Consider the following 21,007-nt stretch of genomic DNA (forward strand, 5'->3'; position numbering starts at 1 on the left):
AAAACAGGAATCATGATACGTCCTAATGTGATTATTAAACTCCACTATTAAACAAAAGGCAATGATGTGCTGTTTAGTCATAGGAAGGAAAACTAAAATGTTATTTAACATGTTAATTAAATATGTGTATTTTACTAGAACGTTTAAAAAATCTGGTTGACTTGACTTTCTTTAAACATTATCGAGTCAGCAAAAACCTATATCGATTGATCTCTAATTAAAATGATTAGTGCCACTATCTTCAGTACGTATTGAATAAATCATTTCTTAAGGATTTTAGACTTGCAGTTACCTTGTTTTGCATTTGAATGTGTGCTGCAGCCAATTTAGTTAAGATAAAACATGCTCTTTTGTGATTGCATGGGTTTGTTCCGCATGTATGTACAGAATTAATTTTATTTGTGCAGGTCTTAATTTCTTAACTCTTAAATTTGATTTTAAGAACTCTGCATATACCTTGATTTAAAGTCTTTGTCCAAACTGTGTGCTTTGTAAACATGACAAACTGTAGAGAGATAATAAGTTAATTTATCTCTTGTATTTGTAGATGTGACGCACTAAATTGGTACCAGACAATAAAGCCTAATGAATACCCAATATGGCAGACTTTTCTGGCCACAAACCATGTTAACAAAGTGTATAGATATAGCTAGAATTACAGATATTATATTGATATTACAGGTATGCTGTCATCTTTTGATGTTTTCTGGCACAATAGCCTGTACCTTTTTATTCCATTGGGGGATTTAATCATAATTATTTTCATTGTAGGTCAGTTTGACCTGCTGTCAGAGACAGTAGACCATCGGCTCCAGCTTTTCCTGGATGTGGAAGTGTTTGGAGGAGAAGAGGAGCTTCACTGCTTTTTAAAGGCAAGATTGAAGAAAGAAACAATTGATTTGATACAATCACTTCACACCAGCCTTTTGCTCTCTCACAGTTTAGAGACTGTCTTTCCCTTTGTTAATTTCAAATTCCAAATAGCTGGTAACGCTTAAAATTCTTTTGTATTTATTCCGAACAGGCTTGAAAAGTTTTTAGTCGTGATTACAAGTGTTTGCAATTTATTCAGCATTCAGCTTGTGAAGCTGTAATTATTTGTATTAACCTTTTTTGTTGTTTCACTTGATTTCAGATGTCCATTGTGAAGTTTGGAGATTCAATGGAGTTCCATTCCCTCATGGTTGTGTCAGACCAGTACATCTACATCTTAGAAATCACCTCACAATCTGAGTAAGCAACTTCTGTTAACTTCTTAGGTTTTGAAAGTGTAACTAGCTATTGTTCGCTAAAATCAACTTTTAAGTTGGTGTGTTATGTAGTCTAGAAAAAAAAAAACACTAATTCTTTCCTTATTATATTATACTGAGTTTTATGTATAAGTGGGGTAAATGTAATGGCTACAATATCCAATCCACTTCACCTAATCAGTATTCTCAGCATACATTAGTGCCAAATTGGATTTTATTAAACTTATAAACTTATTAAACGTAACTAAACTTACGTGAACACACATCTGTGTGATAAGTAGATTTTTTTTATTTGACTTGTTTTCGATTACACGGCGAGGGTGCGGTTTATGACTTATACTGCAGCCAGCCACCAGGGGGCGATCAAAATGCTTTGGATTCACTTTTTAAGATGTGTACATCACACTTGGTCATGACAATGAAAAAGGAGCACTGATGTAGCATTTTAGGAGAGGCAAAAAACCTTAATGTTCCTAACACTTGAGATCATAAATGTCTGTGGGATGACACAGATTGTCCTAAAAGTTGAACACATAGTTTTGTGACATGTCAGCTTGAACAAGTTGGAAACTTTTAACAAGTTCAGTTTGTACTGTTGCACTGTTTTTCATACACCAAACTACAAACTCATCAACTTGTTCTTTCTTGAAAATGTTTACATTCATAGCGATACATTCAGTTTTGAATGCAAGTACATAATCATGTGTCTGGCATTTGATACCTGTGCACCCTCTACACAATGCTTGTCCAGTGTGTGACCGGCTTAACACTATGTTTGCTGCGCATGTTCAGGAAATGCAAATCTAGTTAAAGGGTTTGTTCACCTAAAAATGAAAATTATAATTCATAATTCACTCACACTCAAACCATTCTTGGTCTATATGACTTTCTTCTTTCAGCCAAACACAAAAGGATTTATATAAAAAATATATTCTGGCTCTTCTAAGCTTTATAATGGGAGTGAATGGCACCCTTTTTTTAAGCCCAAAAAAGCGCATCCATCCATCAGTAGTAAAAGTACCAATACCAAAAGTAATCCATATGGCTCATTATAAAATAAATGTTTTTCTCAAACACGTTGGCCACAATTATTCATACCCCTAGAATTGTCTATGAAATATATTCCCATTAATATTTACCTTTTTTAGCACACCCGGGTTACTAGGAACATGAAATTGTCTAGTCATGACTTCTTGTTTCACAGGAGTTTAAATATGAGGAAGCACAAAGGCCAAATTTCATGAATCATCCATGACAATGAATAAAACCAAAGAACATGGTTCTGATGTGCATCAAAAGATTGTTGAGCTTCACAAAATAGAAAGTGGATATAAGAAAAATAGCTAAAGAATTGAAAATTCCCATTTTGACCATCAGGGCAATACGTAAGATGTTATAATCAACTAAAGATGTTACGATTCTGTCAGGAAGTGGATGTGTGTCTATTTTTTCTTAATGAACGGTGAGAATGAAAGTTTGAGTGGCTAAAGACTCTTCAAGGATCCCAGATGGGGAATTGCAGAGATTAGTTGAGTCTTGAGGGTCAGAAAGCCTAAAAAAAAAAAATCAAACAACCCCTGCATCCCCACATGTTGTTTGAGAGGGTTTCAAGAAAATCCTCCCCGCTCCGCCAAAAAAAAACCTCTAGCATATTCAGTGGTCAGACACGACTGGATCTTCAAACGGCACAGGGTTCTGATGAGACTAAAAAAAGAGCTTTTTGGCAGTAAGCACACTAGATGGGTTTGGTGGACATGAGGATAGAAAGTACCCCATGTGTACAATTTAATATACCATTGGATCTTTAATGTTGGGGGCTTATTTTTCTGCAGGAGGTCCTGGACTTCTTATTCAGATACATGGCATTGTGGATTCTGTTAAATATTAACAGATAAAAAATCAAAACCTGACAGCTTCTGATAGAAATCTTATAATGGGCCATGATTGGATCTTCCATCAGGACAACAATCCAAAATAAACATCAAAATTAACACAAAAATATGTTAGGGAGCACAAAATGAAGCTTCTGCCATGACCGTCCCAGTCCCTGACCTGAGCCATATAAAAAATCAGTGGTCTGAACTGAAGAGAAGAAGCACCAACAGGGATCTGGAAATCTGAAGGATCTGGAGAGATTCTGTATGGAGGAATGGTCTCTGATCCCTTGTCAGGTGTTCTCCAAACTCATCAGGCATTATTGCAGAAAACTCAGAGCAGTTATCTTGGCAAAATATATATATATATGTGTGTGTGTGTGTGTATATATATATATATATATATATATATATATATATATATATATATATATATATATATATATATATATATGATGCGATCTGGGAAAACCCATTGAGACCATATTAAAGCTGGGTTCAAGCCCTTTCCAAATCTGTTTTTATTTATTTTATCATTTGTCTGTAACAAAGGTTATGGTTATCTGAAGTCGGCTGATCACTGTGATTTTCAGAAACAGAATTTTCAGAAAAACAGGTTTAATTAACAGTCACGTCCTGCTAGCGGGACAACTGGTGCTCCCTTTTTTATTGCTTTTTTTTCATATCACATATTTTAGTAATCATCATAGATTAGGTATCATCCGAAAGCTTACAAACTCAAAATTCATCCTGTGAAACTCGTTTTGAAATTGGACGATTGAGAGGCGAGCAAGGTCTTTTAAACGAGCAGCTTCAAACTCTGTTGTTCTCCTGTGCTCTGCGTCACACCACACGATAACGCTGGATAAAAATAAATAAATAAAAACTTGCGTGCCGTTGTAGTTCACCCAGGACTGGACTTTGTTCTGTTATGAGGTTTATTTTGATAGGTGAACTGTCTTTGTAGTGTTAAGAGAAGGAGAGCTAAATGGGAGATTTTTTTTTTTAAACTCATTTTTTTTACTTTATACACGTTTGTTTAACACAATAGCATCTGACTGGAAACAATAGCAACTGAGTGGCTACTAATGTTATACTCAAACAGCGTTGGCATTAGTTTACGTTCTTGATCAAATCGAAAACGTCATAAAGCATATATACATGAAAAATACGTTTAAAACATTAGTACAGGTATCTATAGAAAATTCAGGTCCATAATGTTTGTATGCGTTTGTTGTAGACACAAAATAGCATAACTAGTAGCCTAGTGGCTGTAAAGCCAGCGCTGGCATTTGAAAAAAAATTAAATCACAAGGCTACGTCTGGAATTATACATGCAAATACATTTAAAATGATTAAGTCTTAGCCTAGTTACAGGTTGTGGCCCAACAACTGCTGCCTCTAGTTTTAAAGCTGAAACTGCTACATGTTTTAGTAACAGTTACTTGTTGAATCCGGCATTGAATTCGTGGAGATTCTGGAAGCTGTCTTCCGTAAAATGCGCACACTCGACGAGCCGCAGAAATATGCGCATGCCCTTTTTTGCATTTTCCGGAGGGAGGGTTGATGTAAATGTATGGGTTAGTGACGTCTAAAACCCGCTGTAGTCCCAATCGAGTCGTTTTTGTAGGCATTAAACTTCCTGATTTTTAAAAGACGATATCTCTGCTTACATTGAACTTTCAGCACTGCAACTTTGCAGATACTGTTCATGCACCAACAGCAACATTACACACTATTTAAAATGAAAAAAGTGAAATCACAATCAACCCCCTTTAACATCCAATAGTGTAAATCGTAAATCAATAGTGTAAATTGTTGTCTATCCGTACTTCTGGGTTCTTCCCACCTGAGTCTCACTTTTGATTTCAAAATGGGGGCTGCGTGAAGTCAGCGTATAGAACCGCTTGCGGGAAAGTTATGAAATTTGGTACACTGATAGAGGACAGTCTAAAAAAAGTCTTCATAGCAAATTTCCATTTCCACCAACTGTCCAAAGTTTCACTCTTGTTTATGCTAATAACTTTTGAACCATAATGGCTAGAATTCCAATTCCTTTGTCATCTTATTCCTTGGCTCAAGCAGATTCGATTGCACACTATGTCGTCATTTCCGTCATGATAATTTGTTATGGATTTCATAAAAATGATGAAAGTCGTTCTCGAATACAGCACAAATTAATTTTACATAGCGCTTCCAAAAATAGACATAAGGCTGTATCTCCACAATGCTTTATCGTATTCAACTTGTCATCATAAGCATGACCTGAGGCTACATGCTGCTTTTCGGTGCAGCGCCACCCACCGGTCCAGGGATGCGAAAAATTGATATTTTTGCTTGTAACTACTGAACGATTTGTCCAAAAAACATTAAAAGAGGTCTTGTTAAATTCAGGTCGTCATGGCAGGTCGACTGAATTTTCCCAGATTGGCCCTTTTGGCTGTTGGCCATTTTAAATTATGTTAAAAAATGCTGTATTTTTTGAACGCATGAACGAATTGTTACGAAACTCACAATAGGTCATCAAGGCAATGCCCTGAAGGAGTCTGAGAAGTTTTGAAACAGCGCCACCTAGTGGTAAAATATAATTTTCAAATGCTTATAACTCTGGCAGTAGTTGACTTATTTTAACGGGGGGTCATATCATTAGACTCTTGAATCCTTGCCGACCGAGTCCAATGATACCAGACTTGCCAGGTTCTGGCATATGGTTGCTGCAGCGCAGTAATTTAGTGCTTAAAAAAACATTTGCAGAGATCTTCGAAACCGTTTGTCCGATCTAGACTAAACCACCGTCAGAAGTTTGGAAACATAGGTTGTTGGTTAATCTCTAATGCGTTGATGCCAAAATATTGATAGCAAGGGGTTGTAAAATTCAATCTAAGTCACGTGTCAGTTTTTTTTTTTTTTTCTTGTTTTTACATATAGATGTCTATAACTCCGAATTGAGATATTTTCACCAAATTTGGCACACACACATGTATGGGCTCATTCTGAGAACACATGAAAAAAATGTGGGATTTTGCCTCTTTGTGACATTATAACAGAACATAACATGCTATACTTAACCCATGCATTGGTGTAACATTACCAAACTCAGTTTATGCCATCAGCCCATCCCCTGAAGGTACTCAAAAGATTTCAAGACAGTGCCACCTTTTGGTCAAAGTTATAACAAAAATTCTAATAATACTTATAACTTTTGAATAAATCTGCGTATTTTAATGCCACTGGTCTAACGTTTTTTTCATCGTCACCAAACTCTGACCACATCACATTGATTTTGTAACTACGCCACCTGTTGGTCGAAAGTGATGATCCATTTAATCACATTTTTAGTTAAAGTATGTGATTTTTTTTTTCAGCCATTTTGCCTTCTTTAAATGTCTTCAAATGCTCCTTTCTGCAGTTGGTTTGACAAATGTTGGTATGTCTTGTCGTCTTTGCACTTGGCCCCAGTTATTGCTGCTTGCAGCTACATTCTTTTTTCTTTTTTGTTTTGTTTTTAAATTTCATAGTAAATACAAAAACACAGTGTATTATTTTTATACAAAAAAGTGTGCCTATGATTTTTATGTGTGGATTGCTCCACTCAATATGATTTAATGAGCCAATTGGACTTTCACTTATACCTGCATATTAATATCTGAGATATACATGTTACTGGCAGAATCAACCAGGTGTGCGTTTCCTGCACAACGACGTAACTCAATGCTTCACTACCTTAGTATGATGCATCGTTAAAAAAAAACGCACACGCACACATTGTTTTTCGCTGAGGAGCCGAGATTTGTGACGGCCATGCAGTGATGGTCAGCAACGGTGGCAACGGGACGTTACGTCTCTCGTTCCCTCCTTCAGGGAACATGGGTTACATCAGTAACCGAGACGTTTCCCCACGACAAAATTGGGATCCCATGGAAAATGCCACGGTTGCTGCCATATCCAGTGCCCTACGCAAGACTCTCAGACCCCCAACTGCTTGGGCGGAAGACCTGCGTAGAGGGAGTTCAACTGCTGTTCCATTATACCCCACATAGTGAACTCTTGGATAACACTGGGAAAGTGTACCTTTCCAGAGGAAAGTGGTGCTGCAGAACCACATCCTGCTCGAAGGGAGGTATCATGTGGAGAAACACATGGACTGGCCGGAGTAGCAGTGCAACATATGGAATATCACTGGGGTGACTCCAGCCCGAAGGGGGCGACTACACTGGATAGTGACAGCAGAGCAGACTCTGCCAAGGGAAGACACAGGCTCACTGCAGGGAGCTGGTCGTGGAAGAATACACATATGGGATCACCAAATGAATCAAACATATGGAACCCAGCCTAGCACAAATTACACAAGCATACGAGCACTAGGCCTGGTGTCGGACACTCCGCAACGTCCGACTGCCGAAGGGGTGTGGAGGAACACACAGGGTTCGCCAAGTGGGGAACTCGACTGGAGCAAAAAAGCGCACGTATCCATTCCTAGGAAGGGAGTGGCGCAGGAAGCCGAAACTAGAGCGGGAACTTCGGTGTTACCGGCTGGTTGAACGAGCACACAGAAAGAAACTAGCTCAACACATAGGCTATAAAACCTAGGGAACGTGTTAGGTGTCACCCAGCCCGCAGCCCTACAGATGGCTGTCATTGAGGCGCAGTGTGCCAGCGCCCAGGAAGAAGTGACACCCCTATTGGAGTGGGCTCTCAATCTTGGTGGGCAGGGCATGGCTTGGGCTTCATTAGGCAAGGCGATGGCATTCACTATCCAGTGGGCCAACCTCTGCTTGGAGACAACCTTCCCTTTCTGCTGGCCTCCATAACAGAAGAAGAGCTGATCTGAGGTCCTGAGGCTTTGTGTTCTGTCCACGTAAACACGCAGAGCGCGAACGGGACAGAGAAAAGTCAGGGCTGGGTCTGCCTCCTCTGAAGGCAGCGCTTGCAGGTTCACTACCTGGTCCCGGAAGGGAGTGGTAGGAACCTTGGGCACGTATCCCGGCCGGGGTCTCAGGAACACGCGAGTTATTCCGGCTGAGTTCTAGGCACGATTCGTTGACCGAAAATGCATGCAGATCCCCTACCCTCTTGAAAGAGGCCAATGTAACCATGAGAACTGTCTTACAGGACAAGATTTTTAACTCAGCTGATTGCAGAGGCTCAAAGGGTGGTCTCTGAAGTGCTGAAAGGACCAGAGACAAATCCCAGAGGGTATAGAGAGTGGGCGAGGAGGATTAAGTGTGCTCGCTCCCCTCAGGAACCTGACAATCAGGTCATGCTTCCCCAAAGACTTACCATCAACAGCATCGTGATGTGTGGCAATAGCGGCAACATACACTTTAAGGGTGGAGGGTGACAGACTATGCTCCAGCCCTTCTTGCAGGAAAGAAAGCATGGCTCTGATCAAGCAAGATCTGGGGTTCTTCTCATGAGAGAAGCACCAGTGAACGAACAGGTTCCACTTCAGTGCATAGAGGCGCCGAGTAGAGGGGGCTCTAGCGGAAGTGATGGTGTCAACTACCGCAGGGGGTAGGTCACCTAGAACTTCCGTGTCCCGTCCAGGGACAAGATCCTCTGCCCTGGGGTGAGTTTGCTCTTTTCCCAGTTGACCCAAAGACCTAAGTGGCTAAGGTGACTGAGTACCATGTCCCTGTGTTCGCACAACTGCTCTCTCGACTGGGCCAGAATAAGCCAGTCTTCGAAGTAGTTGAGGATGCGAACACCATGCTCACACATGGGAGCAATGGCCGCTTCCACAACTTCCGTGAAGACGCGGGGCGACAGGGCCAGCCCAAAGGATAAGACCTTTTACTGATATGCCCACCCCTCAAATGCAAAGCGAAGAAATGGTCTGTGTTGAGGGAGAATCGAGACATGAAAGTACGCGTCCTTCAGGTCGATCGCTGCAAACTAATCTTTTTTTTTTTGTTTCCTTTTCTTTTTGTTCCACCACGGACCCCCTTTTTTTTAAAAAAAGAAGCAATTTCTGAAACCTCTGGGCCTCAAGAGGGCGCACTTGGGAGTCGACGACCCAATGAGAACCAGCACGGCCCGCCCCGAGAAACCAATCGTCCAACCGAGAAGGTTCGGGACGTGGTGGAGGGTTCGACGCAAGCCCGACCTTCTCTGCAGCCCGGTAAAGCATAGCATAGCGTAGCCCATTCTGGATTGGTCTGAGACAACGCTACACACCCCCAAGGGGGTAACACAGCCGAGTCGTCATGTCCAGAGGACTGAAGCTCGCCCTCCAATGCTGCGATCGACATCTGATCGTCAGCTGGTGCCCCAAAGGAAACGACTGGTCGTTCCGGAGAAGGACCAAGCAGTTCACGATGGGGCGCCGATGGCAACAGCACATGTGAGGCGTGAGGGGCCTTTTTTTGTCCTTTTCAATTTTGTTTTTTTGATCACTTTGCCTGTGTTAAAGCTAACTGCAAAAATTGGCAGAGGTGTGTATTTTTATTGGAATTTTAGTATTTCACCGTCATTTTCTTAAAAAAATATATTTTTTGCATTAGGTACAAAAAATACTCGCTCTCAGTGCCTTTTGGACAAAAATGTCCCCATTGAAACCCATTAAAACTGCGATTTTTAATCCCCGGTTCAGTTAACTATAAAATTATGCAATCTTTGTTAAGAGGCTTTCATTCTGTTGGCAAGGCTTCAAATTTTTATTTTTTACTATTTTTTATCAGATGGTGCATTTTTTGTTTGGCCTATAAAACAAATATCACTTTACTTTATTCCTGTTTTCTGCTTTGGCATACTATAGAGCCGGCTGGATAAATTATGCAACGATATTTGTGTGGGTGTGTTGGTATGGATGTCAGAATGTGGTTAGTATGTGTGTTTTAAAAAAATATGTGTGTATGCGCGCATGTGTGTGTTTGTAATACTGAGAGAGAAAAACTGCAAATAACAAATCCAATCACTGTGAGCACCAGTAGGGTTTTGTTGGCACCCAATGGGGAAAATATGTTACTACGCCCAAACAAACTGTTACCGAAAGCTCATTTTTTGAGATATCATCCTTAAATTTGGAACACCACCTATTTAGATTTATGGCTTTGATTTTATTGCAGTTTTGAGTACAACCTGATTTATAAAATATATATAAAATATTTTTTATAAATAATTTTCAGAAACGTATACCTATATACCTTTTTTTTGGATTTACTTGTATATATATTACTTCAGCAATAATCTGCAAAGGATCTTCTTTAAAATGATACCAAACTTAAGTCTGTGCTCCGAAGCGTCACATTTTTATGACAGTTGACATGGACATTTTTTGTCCTCTATGTACCTATGTGTAACTTTTTTTAATTGATGCTCAAGGGTTAATGTTTAACTATTGCACAGGATTCTGTAATTTATCATGATTAAATGCACCATATTATATTAAAATGTGTTGTCCTAAAAAAAATGGCATTCAATCGCATAAGTAATAAAGAATAAGTAAACAGGTGGTAAAAATCTTAACCTGACGCATGACGTATTGAAGAGGATAGAACTAAACAAATCACTGGTCATGAATTAAGTCTAAAATTAAATTTTTTTGGAATACACATAAAGGCTATTAACCCCAGTGACGGGTAGGTTTAGTGACGGGGTTGGGGTAGGGGCATATATTTATACAGTAATGTAACGTTAAGCCAACAGCGTTCATAAACACACTGAAAAACGATTATGCGTGTTGATAGTACACCAAAAATGGAAATACAAATTTCATGAGATCAGTCTGCCTGTGAGCATGCAGACGGCCATTATCCAGAAGCCAGTGATTACAGTTTATAAAATTATAATTCTGGAATTTTTTCTCACAAAAATGCATTGCTTCACTTCAGAAAGCATTTATTAACCCCCTGAAGTTGAATGCATATACTTTTATGATCATTTTATTTGTTCGGACTTCCAGAAAAACAGTGCCATTCACTCCCATTATAAAGTTTGTATATTTGTTTAATATAACTCTGATTCTGTTTGGCTGAAAAATAAAGTCATATACACCTAGGATGGCTTGAGAGTGAGTCAATTATGGGATAATTTTAATTTTTAGGAGAACTAACCATTTAAATGTTTAAACATTCACATTAAAAGCACAGTTAATGCATTAGTTAATATGAACTAACCATGAACAGTACCTCTAAATAGCTTTACTGTTTTGTAAGGTTAACTTACTGTACATATTTACATTAATGTAATGTAAATATGTTTAAACTAATACATTTACATTAACTAATGTAAATATGTACAGTTAACCTTAAAAAACAGTAAAGCAATTTACAGGCATTGTTCATGGTTAGTTAATGTTAACTAATGCATAATGATAACTAACCGTGCTGTTAATGTGAATTGATGCAATAGTACATGTGTGAGTATAGTTAGCATGCTGAACAGATGTTGTTCATGGTTAGTTCATGTTAACAAATGCATTAACTAATGTCAACTAACCATGCTGTTAATGAGGATTGATGCATTATTTAGTACATGCGAGTTAACGTCAACAAATATTAACTAATGCTGAACAGAGATGTTCATGGTTAGTTCATGTTAACTAATGCATTAACTAATGGAACCTCATTGTAAAGTGTTACAAATAATATAAATATTTATTATCACTTTTCTTCACCATTTTCCCTCTCCATTTCTTTAACCCTCTCTTACTCCTGATGCAGTGGGCAACCCTCAGACTGGCTGCGGAAAAGAGAAAGCCATCGGTTGTGTGAACTCAGCTATCTGGAGGTGGGTCTGGGCTCTCAGAGCATCCATCTGGAGTTTGATGAGGGGGCAGCAGCGTACACACTACTAGTGCGAAACAGTGCCCGCTGCAAATGGTTCTTCAGCAAGCTTACAGGCAAGGCTTCCTTTTGCATGCTCGGTGGAAGTGACAAATAGCAAATAAAAAACGAAAAGAAATTTTTTTTTTTATTGAAAACAATGTTGGGTGAGCAATGGATTAGCAGGTTTGCTTGCAACATGACTAATTATTGTTTAATAAAATGAACAAAAGATTTGCGTCCTGGATGAAAGCAAAAGAATAGTTTACTCAATATTTAGAAGGATGTACTAAATGAATGAAGATGGTTTCCAAAAAAGTGTTGTTGTTTTTTTTTTTTTAATTTGCATCATCTGTGTGTGTGCTTGGCCATCATCAAGTGGTATTTCAGACTGGACGTGCTGTGATGATGATAGCTCAGTTCACAATGACAAAACACACAGATCACTTTGGTCTTGTCATAGAATCATTTGGCAACTTTTTAAAAGTAAACTCCATGCAGAATCTTATTGGCATCCATTTCGCCATCTCGCGCTCTGCATCCACCCAAAACGTAACATTAACCAACTATTTGGCCGGCTCGCAAGCCTAAACAAGTGTGTGCGGCATGCCTGTTTTTTTTGTTTCCGGTCTAGCTAGATCCGGTTGCGCTTTTGTCGATGAAGCAACAAAATGTCCTTGTGTGGCGTAAGCCATTGAAATGAATGGGTTTCATAGCGCTGCGATAAAAAATTGAACTACAAAGAAAAACTACAAAGTTTGCTTGGCCAAAAAGGCTGCGATAGAAAATTGACGCCGTTATAATGGGTTTGTGTTAATGGCGTTAATAACACATTTAACTGACAGCCCTAAAATACACTCACCTAAAGGATTACTAGGAACACCTGTTCTCATTTCTCATTAATGCAATTATCTAATCATCCAAGAGTTGCTTCCATGCATTTAGAGGTGTGGTCCTGGTCAAGACAATCTCCTAAACTCCAAAATGAATGTCAGAATGGGAAAGAAAGATGATTTAAAGGAGTAGTTCACTTTTAAAAAAAAAACTTTGCTGATAATTTACTTACCCCCATTTCATCCAAGATATCCATGTCTTTCTTTCTTCAGTTGAAAAGAAATTAAAGTCTGTGTAAAGGTAATTCAACAAAAAAGTTCTAAACACATTTATAAATGTTACAAATGTATTGCTAAAACATATTACAAAGACTGTGAACTGTGAAGTACTGAAATACGGAGTTAGACCGTTAAACAGTTTTTCACCCTTGCTATTTTACGGATTTTTTGGGCGGGGCTAAAACAGGGCTCGACGACGCACTGGAGCCCAAGAGCTCGTGGACACGCCCCAACTTGATGACGCACGTTGGCTGATCCATAGACGGGGGCTGATCTCTCCCCTAACAATAGAGCATATTCGCATATTTGCATTACTGTCAGTACTATTAGTTACTACAGTCTACAGTTTGCTAGCTTGCTATGCCTTTGACAAGGAAATGCATAGGCTACTACCTGGATGCGATCATGTACAAAACAGGTCGGTGTCTCTTTATTTAAATTTCCTAAAAGCTATCACTTCAAGTAGAGGTGGATTAATTTTGTGTTGAGCCAACCTTGATGAAGATCTGAGGATCACCGACAGCAACACCCGCCTCTGTAGTGATCATTTTACACAGGATCGTTTTATAAACTTTCCTCAGAGAGAACTGGCATTCGCTGAAAATCCGATGCTGCTGGTGAACGGGGCCGAAACGACTATCTTCCGCCTCAGCATTCATCCTCCCATTCCGAGAGCAGTTTCACCTAATATCACCGTCGACAGCTTTCCCGCGAGTGGGCGTGATTTCAGCGCAGCCAGCGGACACGCCCCCAGCTTTTGAGAACAGAGATAACTGCTGATTTTTTCAAGATTTTGATAGCTTATTTTATGTACTTGCCGGCTTTTTTTATCATTTAAAATTTGGCTGGGTGGCTAATATCACATTTTTCTGTGGTATGACAGACTCAGAACACATACTTAATTTTGACTTTACAGGGACTTTAAGGTTTTTGATGAAAAAATTCCAGGATTTTCTCCATATAATGGACTTCATTGGGAACCTAATGGTTCAAGGTCCAAATGAGAGTCCAAAATGAGACAGGTCCAAATGAGACACCAGACAATGAATAAGTGTCTTATCTAGGACCCTTCGAGTCATGACTCGAAAAAAGATTTGTTCATTTTGATGAACGAGTTTGAACAGGAGAGTCATGAATGCTTATCACAGAACAGAGCAAGGCGAGCATGTGTGCTTACAAAACTTAAACTTTTTTATTTATTTTTTAAATGACCGATCGCTTCGATAGTTAAGACCCTTATTCATCGTCTGGCGTCGTTTAAAGCCCTTTGAAGCAGCACTGAAACTCTCATTTGGACCTTGAGCCGTTTGGTACCCAATGAAGTCCATTATATGGAGAAAATCCTGGAATGTTTTCATCAAAAACCTTAAAGTCCCTGTAAAGTCAAAATTAAGTATGTGTTCTGAGTCTGAGTCGACTGAAGAAAGCAAGACATGGACATCTTGGATGACATGGGGAGAGTAAATTATCAGCAAAAGTTTTTTTTTTAAAACTGAACTACTCCTTTAAGCAATTTTGAGTGTGTCATGGTTGTAGTCTGTAGTCATAGTCTGAACGTAGCCTTTGATCAGGGTTGGACCTTAAATATGCAATCTCCAGGAACAGGATTGGGCTTTCATGGTACAAAAAAAGCTTGATTTCAAACTTTTAAAAAATGTACAAAATAAAGATCAGTAAACCAGTAATAAAATAATAAATTACAGACAATAGTTCAAATAAATATACATAAAAATTTAAATTAAATAAACAGTGCAAATCTAGGCCTATAGCACGAGTGCTTTTATTAGGCTTGCTCTTTATAAGCAAAATTAATACGTGCATCTCGTAGGCAAAAAAGTGCGTATCATATGTAGCCTACTATGCGTATCATATGTAAGCACTAAATTGCGTATCGGATGCACGTAAAAGGTCATTTATACGTAAAAGGTAATTTTTGCGTATAAAGAGCAAGCAAAGCTCAATCGGTCACATTCTCTGCTCCCTTTCTGTGTACAGTTTATTCCAGTTAATATCATTTATTCATCATGCTGAGAAGATTGTGTAGTCTTCATTTTCCAATGCGTAAAAAGCATTAATATAATTCATGAATGGTTCTTAGGTTGTTTTAAATGTGTAGCCAGAATTTTGTGTACAGTTTTTTCCAAAATACAAAAAATGCCTATTCCTTTTGTAGAAGTTTGTGTGGAGTTTTATTTACTGAATGAGATTGATTGGTATTGGAAACACAGTTGTTTTCTTTACAGAACTACAGAACAGTTTTCGCCCTTACATTTTCCCCAAATATAAGACATCCTGTTTTGTTTTACTAGAAATAAATCATAGCCGTTAAATATATTTCCATGCATGTCACTGATCACAGTTCCTGGTAGTTCATGCAGTAAATGGCTGATTCAGGTGTTTAAAAAGTAATAAGAGCTTTACGCTTGGTCTTAAAAAAATGTCCTGCTTTTTTTCAGTCGCACAATCACATCCCTGACTTAGCCTTACAATGCTTTTGGGTAACACAGCCCAGAGCAGAGTAGGCTCTCGGAAAGGAGGGGTTTAGAGAGGGGTTTAGAATCCTTAATCAAACTACTAAAAATATATATATTTTTTTTACCATGGGTTAGATGTAGAACTGCTCGTAGGAGATCTGCATACCTTTAAAATAGTATAATACTTCAAGATAACTTGCATTTATGGTCATTGCCATTGTCACTCTTCATGAATCAACTGACGGTATGAACTTTCAACCACAATCCACCAGTATGCCAAGCTCAGAAAGGATACTTGTGGAAACAGTAACCTTCTGGCACAGCCACTGTGATCTTAGAAGCCGAAAGATATCCGACACTCTTACAAATTGCAGGAACTAGTTGCAACCAGACAAACCAGCAGGAGTATTTACATGTCTATCCCAGTGTTCTTTTAGATGGTATTAATTTTCATCACATACTGTTGGAAAGCAAAGGAACAAAAGTGTGTTACAAATATCTATACAGCAGAGGCAAAACAAAACATTGACCTGATTACAGAAAAAAAATGGCACATTGTCCGACCTGAACAATGAAACTGACACTGTTTTATTTTATTTTTTCACAACAATCGTTTTGGATCATTTTTTCACAGCAACCCATTTGGACCATTTAATTTGTGATTTATCAGAGCAACTGCACCATTTACATTTGAAGAGTTCAGATGCAAAACCCTCTAAATGCCATTTGAAATTTTGACCATTTGACCATTTTTATCAAGCTTGCATATTTAAGTCCAGTAATTTCACTTAAATGACAATTAATAGGCAATCTTCATTGTAATTTAAGTGAAATTACTAAACTTAAATATACAAGCTTGATGAAAATGATCATTTTAGAAGAAAATTTCAAATGGCACTTAGAGGCTTTTGCATCTGAACTCTTCATTTATTCATTTAGAAGACACTTTTATCCAAAGCATCTTACAATTGAGGAATACAAATATAATTTTATCCAAAGAGGCAAAAAACACAAAAAAGTGCTATTAATATAAAATTTCATCGTTCAGGATATTACAAGCTAGAATAGGGAGAGATTAAGGAATACTGAGAGCATAGGTAAATATATTATTTATATTTATATAATATTATTATTAATATTCAGCAGGCTGCAGTTAGCTAAAAAGTTAGCTTTTTCTTGAAAATTGTGAGTGATTTGGCTGTCTGGATGGGGTTCGGAAGATCATTCCCACCAGCAAGGAACAGTGAATGAGAATGTTCTTGAGAGTGATGCCTCTCTGCGTTCTGGATCATTTGCAAGGGTTTTATTGCACATGTTGGAAGTCCAGCCAGAAGAGAATTGCAGTAGTCCAGTCTAGAAATTAGGGCCCGGTTAGGGGTGGTCAATATACTGGTAGACACGATTTACCGGTAGAGATTTTGGACTATCATCTCTAACGTGGTTACGCTCACGTGACATTGCTGTGCTATTCAGTCATGAAAGTTTGCATGCATTTTTAAGTATTTGGTTTAAAAACAAGTGATTTTAAACTGTTGGAAGTACAATAATCAGTGAAAGACAACTCATTTTGCTATATGTGCATGCTGTCAGAGAGAATGTTTCTCAGCGCTGTCTGAGAGACACACTCACACAGGAAGCCGTTGCTCATAAAGCATGTGAGAACTGAACTGAGTGCTTTTTGCTGACTAATTGAGTTTGAACATTCAACAAAGTCGCCATGTATTTGCAAGCAAACACAATAATTTATGTCTTAAGTGAACGTAAACAGTTGAGAGAGAGAATGCACAAGTAGATTGGATCTGTGCAGTCAGTCTTAATGTGACAGCATCCAAATTTACCTGCTGTCATTATTAATGTTAATCAATAAAAAAAGAAAATATCTCACTGCTCTTGACTGAATCACTTTTGTAACTTTAATAAGAATATATGTATATTTAATTTATACAGTGAAGACTGCAGTGGGTTTTTTTTATACATTTTATTACTTTATACAATTTATGTAGTAGCTATTTCTTATTTCTAGTGCTTGAAGTTTTTCAGGTAGGTCTATTCCATATGCTTGTAATTAGCTTTATTGTTCTTTTATCAGTTTACTTGTCTTCAGTAAGCTTGAGAGTTTTTTTTTTTTTTTATTATGGCTCACATTTTTTTGTGATATTGAAAATGGTTACAATAATTATGAAATGTAATCATAACCTTATTTAAAGAATAAATAACAATAACGTGAAATGAAATTGGTCATATTGCCCACCACTGGACCTGGACAAGAAGTTGTATTGAATGCTCAGTTAGGAAGGGCCTGTTCCTCCTGATGTTGTACATTGTAAACCTGCATGATCACACCAGAAAGTGTAAACGGTTAATGGCTGTGCTAGAAAGGACCCATGTTCTCTGTTAACCCTCAGGTGCTCTTCGTTTCGGAGTCACACTTGTTATCTTCCCGGTCAAAAGTGATCGGACACCTAAAAATTAAATTTCCTCCATCCCAGTAAAACCAATGCAATTTATTTTTGTTCTAATATATTTATTCTTTGTTATTTAGTATTTTGAGACAATTTGATTGAATTTGTTAATATTTATGCAATATTTATGGTCTATTATGCAATTTTTATGGTCTTTGGGGCGGCAGTGGCTCAGTGGTTCATGTGGATTGTCTACAAACCGAAAGGTTCGTGGTTCAATCCTCGGTTCCACTTGACCAAGTGTTGAGGTGTCCATGAGCAAGACACCTAACCCCAGCTGCTCCCTACGAGCTGGCTGGCGCCTTGCATGGCTGACACCGCCGTCGGTGTATGAATGAGTGTATGAATGGGTGAATGTGAGGCAAAATGTAAATCACTTTGGTGGCCATTAGGTCTATGAAAACGCTATATAAATGCAATCCATTTACCATTTGTTTTTGCCATGGAAAAAAAATAAAATAAAAAAAAAAATATATATATATATATTGTTTGTTTTTCTATATATATATTTTCCCAAAAAATTATTAATGCAGTATTTTAGTTTAATATAGAGTCTAGGCCTTCAGAAAAAAAATATATTTTTTGAAGAAAATTAGCACCATCTGGTTACAGTATAGAGAAAAAGCGTAGAATCATGATGTAACCACTAGATGGCATATACAGCTCTCTATGGAGAAGCATGTGAATTCCCCAGATGTTTATGAACACACTTTTTTTTTTTTTGGTGGATTTGAATATATAGTTTAAACAATCTCAAAAACGTTTTTTTATTTAAAAAAAAGTTTAAAAAAAATAATAATAAAAATTTGTGAATTTTTGTGTTTTTGTTAGGGCTGTGCAAAAGTTAATTGCGATTAATCGCATCCAAAATAAAAGTCTCTGTTTACATAGTATATTTGTGTGTGCTGTATATAATTATTTTGTATATATAAAATACACACACATGCATGTATATGTTTAAGAAAATGTGTTATTCCTATATAAAATATTTATATTTATATAATATAGATTATGTATTTATATATATATACAGAATTTAAGCGCAAATAATTCTTAAATATATACATGCATGCATAGGTATTTATATATACAAAATAATTATATACAGCACACTCAAATATATTATGTAAAACAGACTTTTATTTTGGATGCGATTAATCGCAATTAACTTTTGCACGGCCCTAGTTTTTGTCAATTTCCCATTCATTTCCTATGGGGGTCATTTTTGACCAAAGACCACAAGTGTGGCTAATTTTTTAAGACCACTTAGCATGCTCAGATCATGACCTCAATTGTTTTGTGTGTTCACATACATAATGCAATAAAAGTCACCAAGTTTCGTAACATTCCGATGAAGCTGTGATTTTTAAAAATTGAAAACATACTTTTTGTAATCAAAATTTATTGGTGTGTATGTGTATAAAAGTGTGTTTGTATGTGTGTGTGTGTGTGTGTGTGTGTGTGTGTGCGTGGGTTTGTCACTCTAGATGTTGTAGTGTCACCCCTTTTCTGCGGTGTACTTTTTTTAGAATTGTGGCCGATTTGTAGATTGCACATACAAAAATTCAGAGAATTTTTTTTTTTTTTTTTTTTTTCTCAATTTCCCCTTCATTTCCTTTGGGTCGGTCATTTTTGACTGAAGACCACAAGTGTGAATATTTTGTTTACGACCACTTAACATGCTGATGAAGGGAGAGAAAGAGCGGGGCCTCTTTTTTTTTTTTTTTTTTTTTTTTTGTATTCACATACATAATGCCATAAAAGTCACCAAGTTTCATAACATTCTAATGAAGCTGTGATTTTTAGAAATTCAAAACAGAAATTTTTTCGGTCAGAAATGACTGAAGAGCACCTGAGGGTTAAGACATTGTTCTCCCAGGTTGTTTTGAAACTTGCTGTTTTAAATTTCACTCAGGAATTTCAGTTTCTTTGGTCAATGCTAGAGATGGGACTGAAAATTGACTGAAAATGAAAATTTATCAGTATTATCACGGTTTTGTTAAAACGAGATGAAAGTGTTCAAAAACAACTCATGCCCACACTGAAAACATTTTTATATTTAATAAATGTACAACAAATAACAACAAATAAAACAAGCAGTTCCATGCACTTTTTAAAGCAGGATTGTATTCTGTGAAAATTTCCTTCCTTATAATGACCGTCGTCAATAGCAACACATTCAAATACAACTTGCCGTCTTGTATCTTCGTTCTCTTTCATAGGTTCACTCAACGCTGCGGAAAGCGCAGTGGGATATTCTCTAAATGTGCCGATTGTCTGAAGCCCAATAGAATCACGCCAATTCATTGGCTGATGGCGCTCGCGCAATCTGACCCTGCCCCGACGCAATCACGTCGCATAATCATATACGCGCGTGCGCCATCTTCCCCTCAGATTTCTCTGCCTTCATGAAGCGATCACATCGTCCTTCGTTCTCTGTTTTTCTAAGCCTATAAACGGATTCTTCTTGCACTTCAGCGACTGAATAAGTGGAACTCAGTTCTCCTTCCAGTGAAGCTGCAATGGAGTACCGACGTTGCTCTCCGCCATGTGCTCGCTTCATTGCAAGCGACGACCCTCACAGTAAGTGCAACAAATGTTTGGATTTCTCACATGCGCGCGAGGCCGTTTTAGGATCGTCTAAATGTAAATCCTGTGATAATTTACTTCTAAAAACTCTCCGCTCTCGGCTCACGGTTTTTGAGAAGGATTCTAAATTCGCCTCCCCCGTCGCGCTCCCGAGGCCTCTCGAGGATCCGCGATCTGGGGTTCGGATGTTGAGCTCGAGGATGTGGAGTTTGAGCAGACAGGCCCCGCTCTTTCTCTCCCTTCATCTCCTGAGCACGCTCACATGCCAGTCGAGTTCACTCATGATTATGTATGCCCCAGCCCGGGAGCATGTGACTCTGTTTCTTTCGGGCTGGAGGACGTAATTTTTACCGCGGCTTTCGACTCCGAGGATTTCGGGCCTGCTTTTATCGATGACGTTATCCCGCCTAGTGGCCAGGAAGCGCGGCCTACCGCGGCCTACTCTGAGCTCGTGGAAGTGCTTTCGCGCGTTACGGAGAAA

The 21,007-nt window shown here is 38.1% G+C and overlaps 1 protein-coding gene across 2 annotated transcripts in view; it reads left to right on the forward strand.

The window, feature by feature from the left end:
• Positions 1-21,007, forward strand: part of stk11ip (serine/threonine kinase 11 interacting protein) — a 59,451-nt gene that overhangs the window by 19,763 nt on the left and 18,681 nt on the right. For both annotated transcript variants that reach the window (XR_005620108.2, XM_039655928.2), the window contains exons 20-22: positions 772-872; positions 1,136-1,233; positions 11,788-11,966. Coding sequence is in view for 1 of the 2 variants with exons in the window: in XM_039655928.2 (XP_039511862.2) it covers positions 772-872; positions 1,136-1,233; positions 11,788-11,966 (378 nt within the window). In the remaining variant the exon portion in view is untranslated. The remainder of the gene's footprint in view (positions 1-771; positions 873-1,135; positions 1,234-11,787; positions 11,967-21,007) is intronic.

This window comes from Pimephales promelas, chromosome 8 (genome assembly GCF_988280905.1).
Source record: "Pimephales promelas chromosome 8, fPimPro1.hap1.1, whole genome shotgun sequence".
Classification (NCBI taxonomy): Eukaryota; Metazoa; Chordata; class Actinopteri; order Cypriniformes; family Leuciscidae; genus Pimephales; species Pimephales promelas.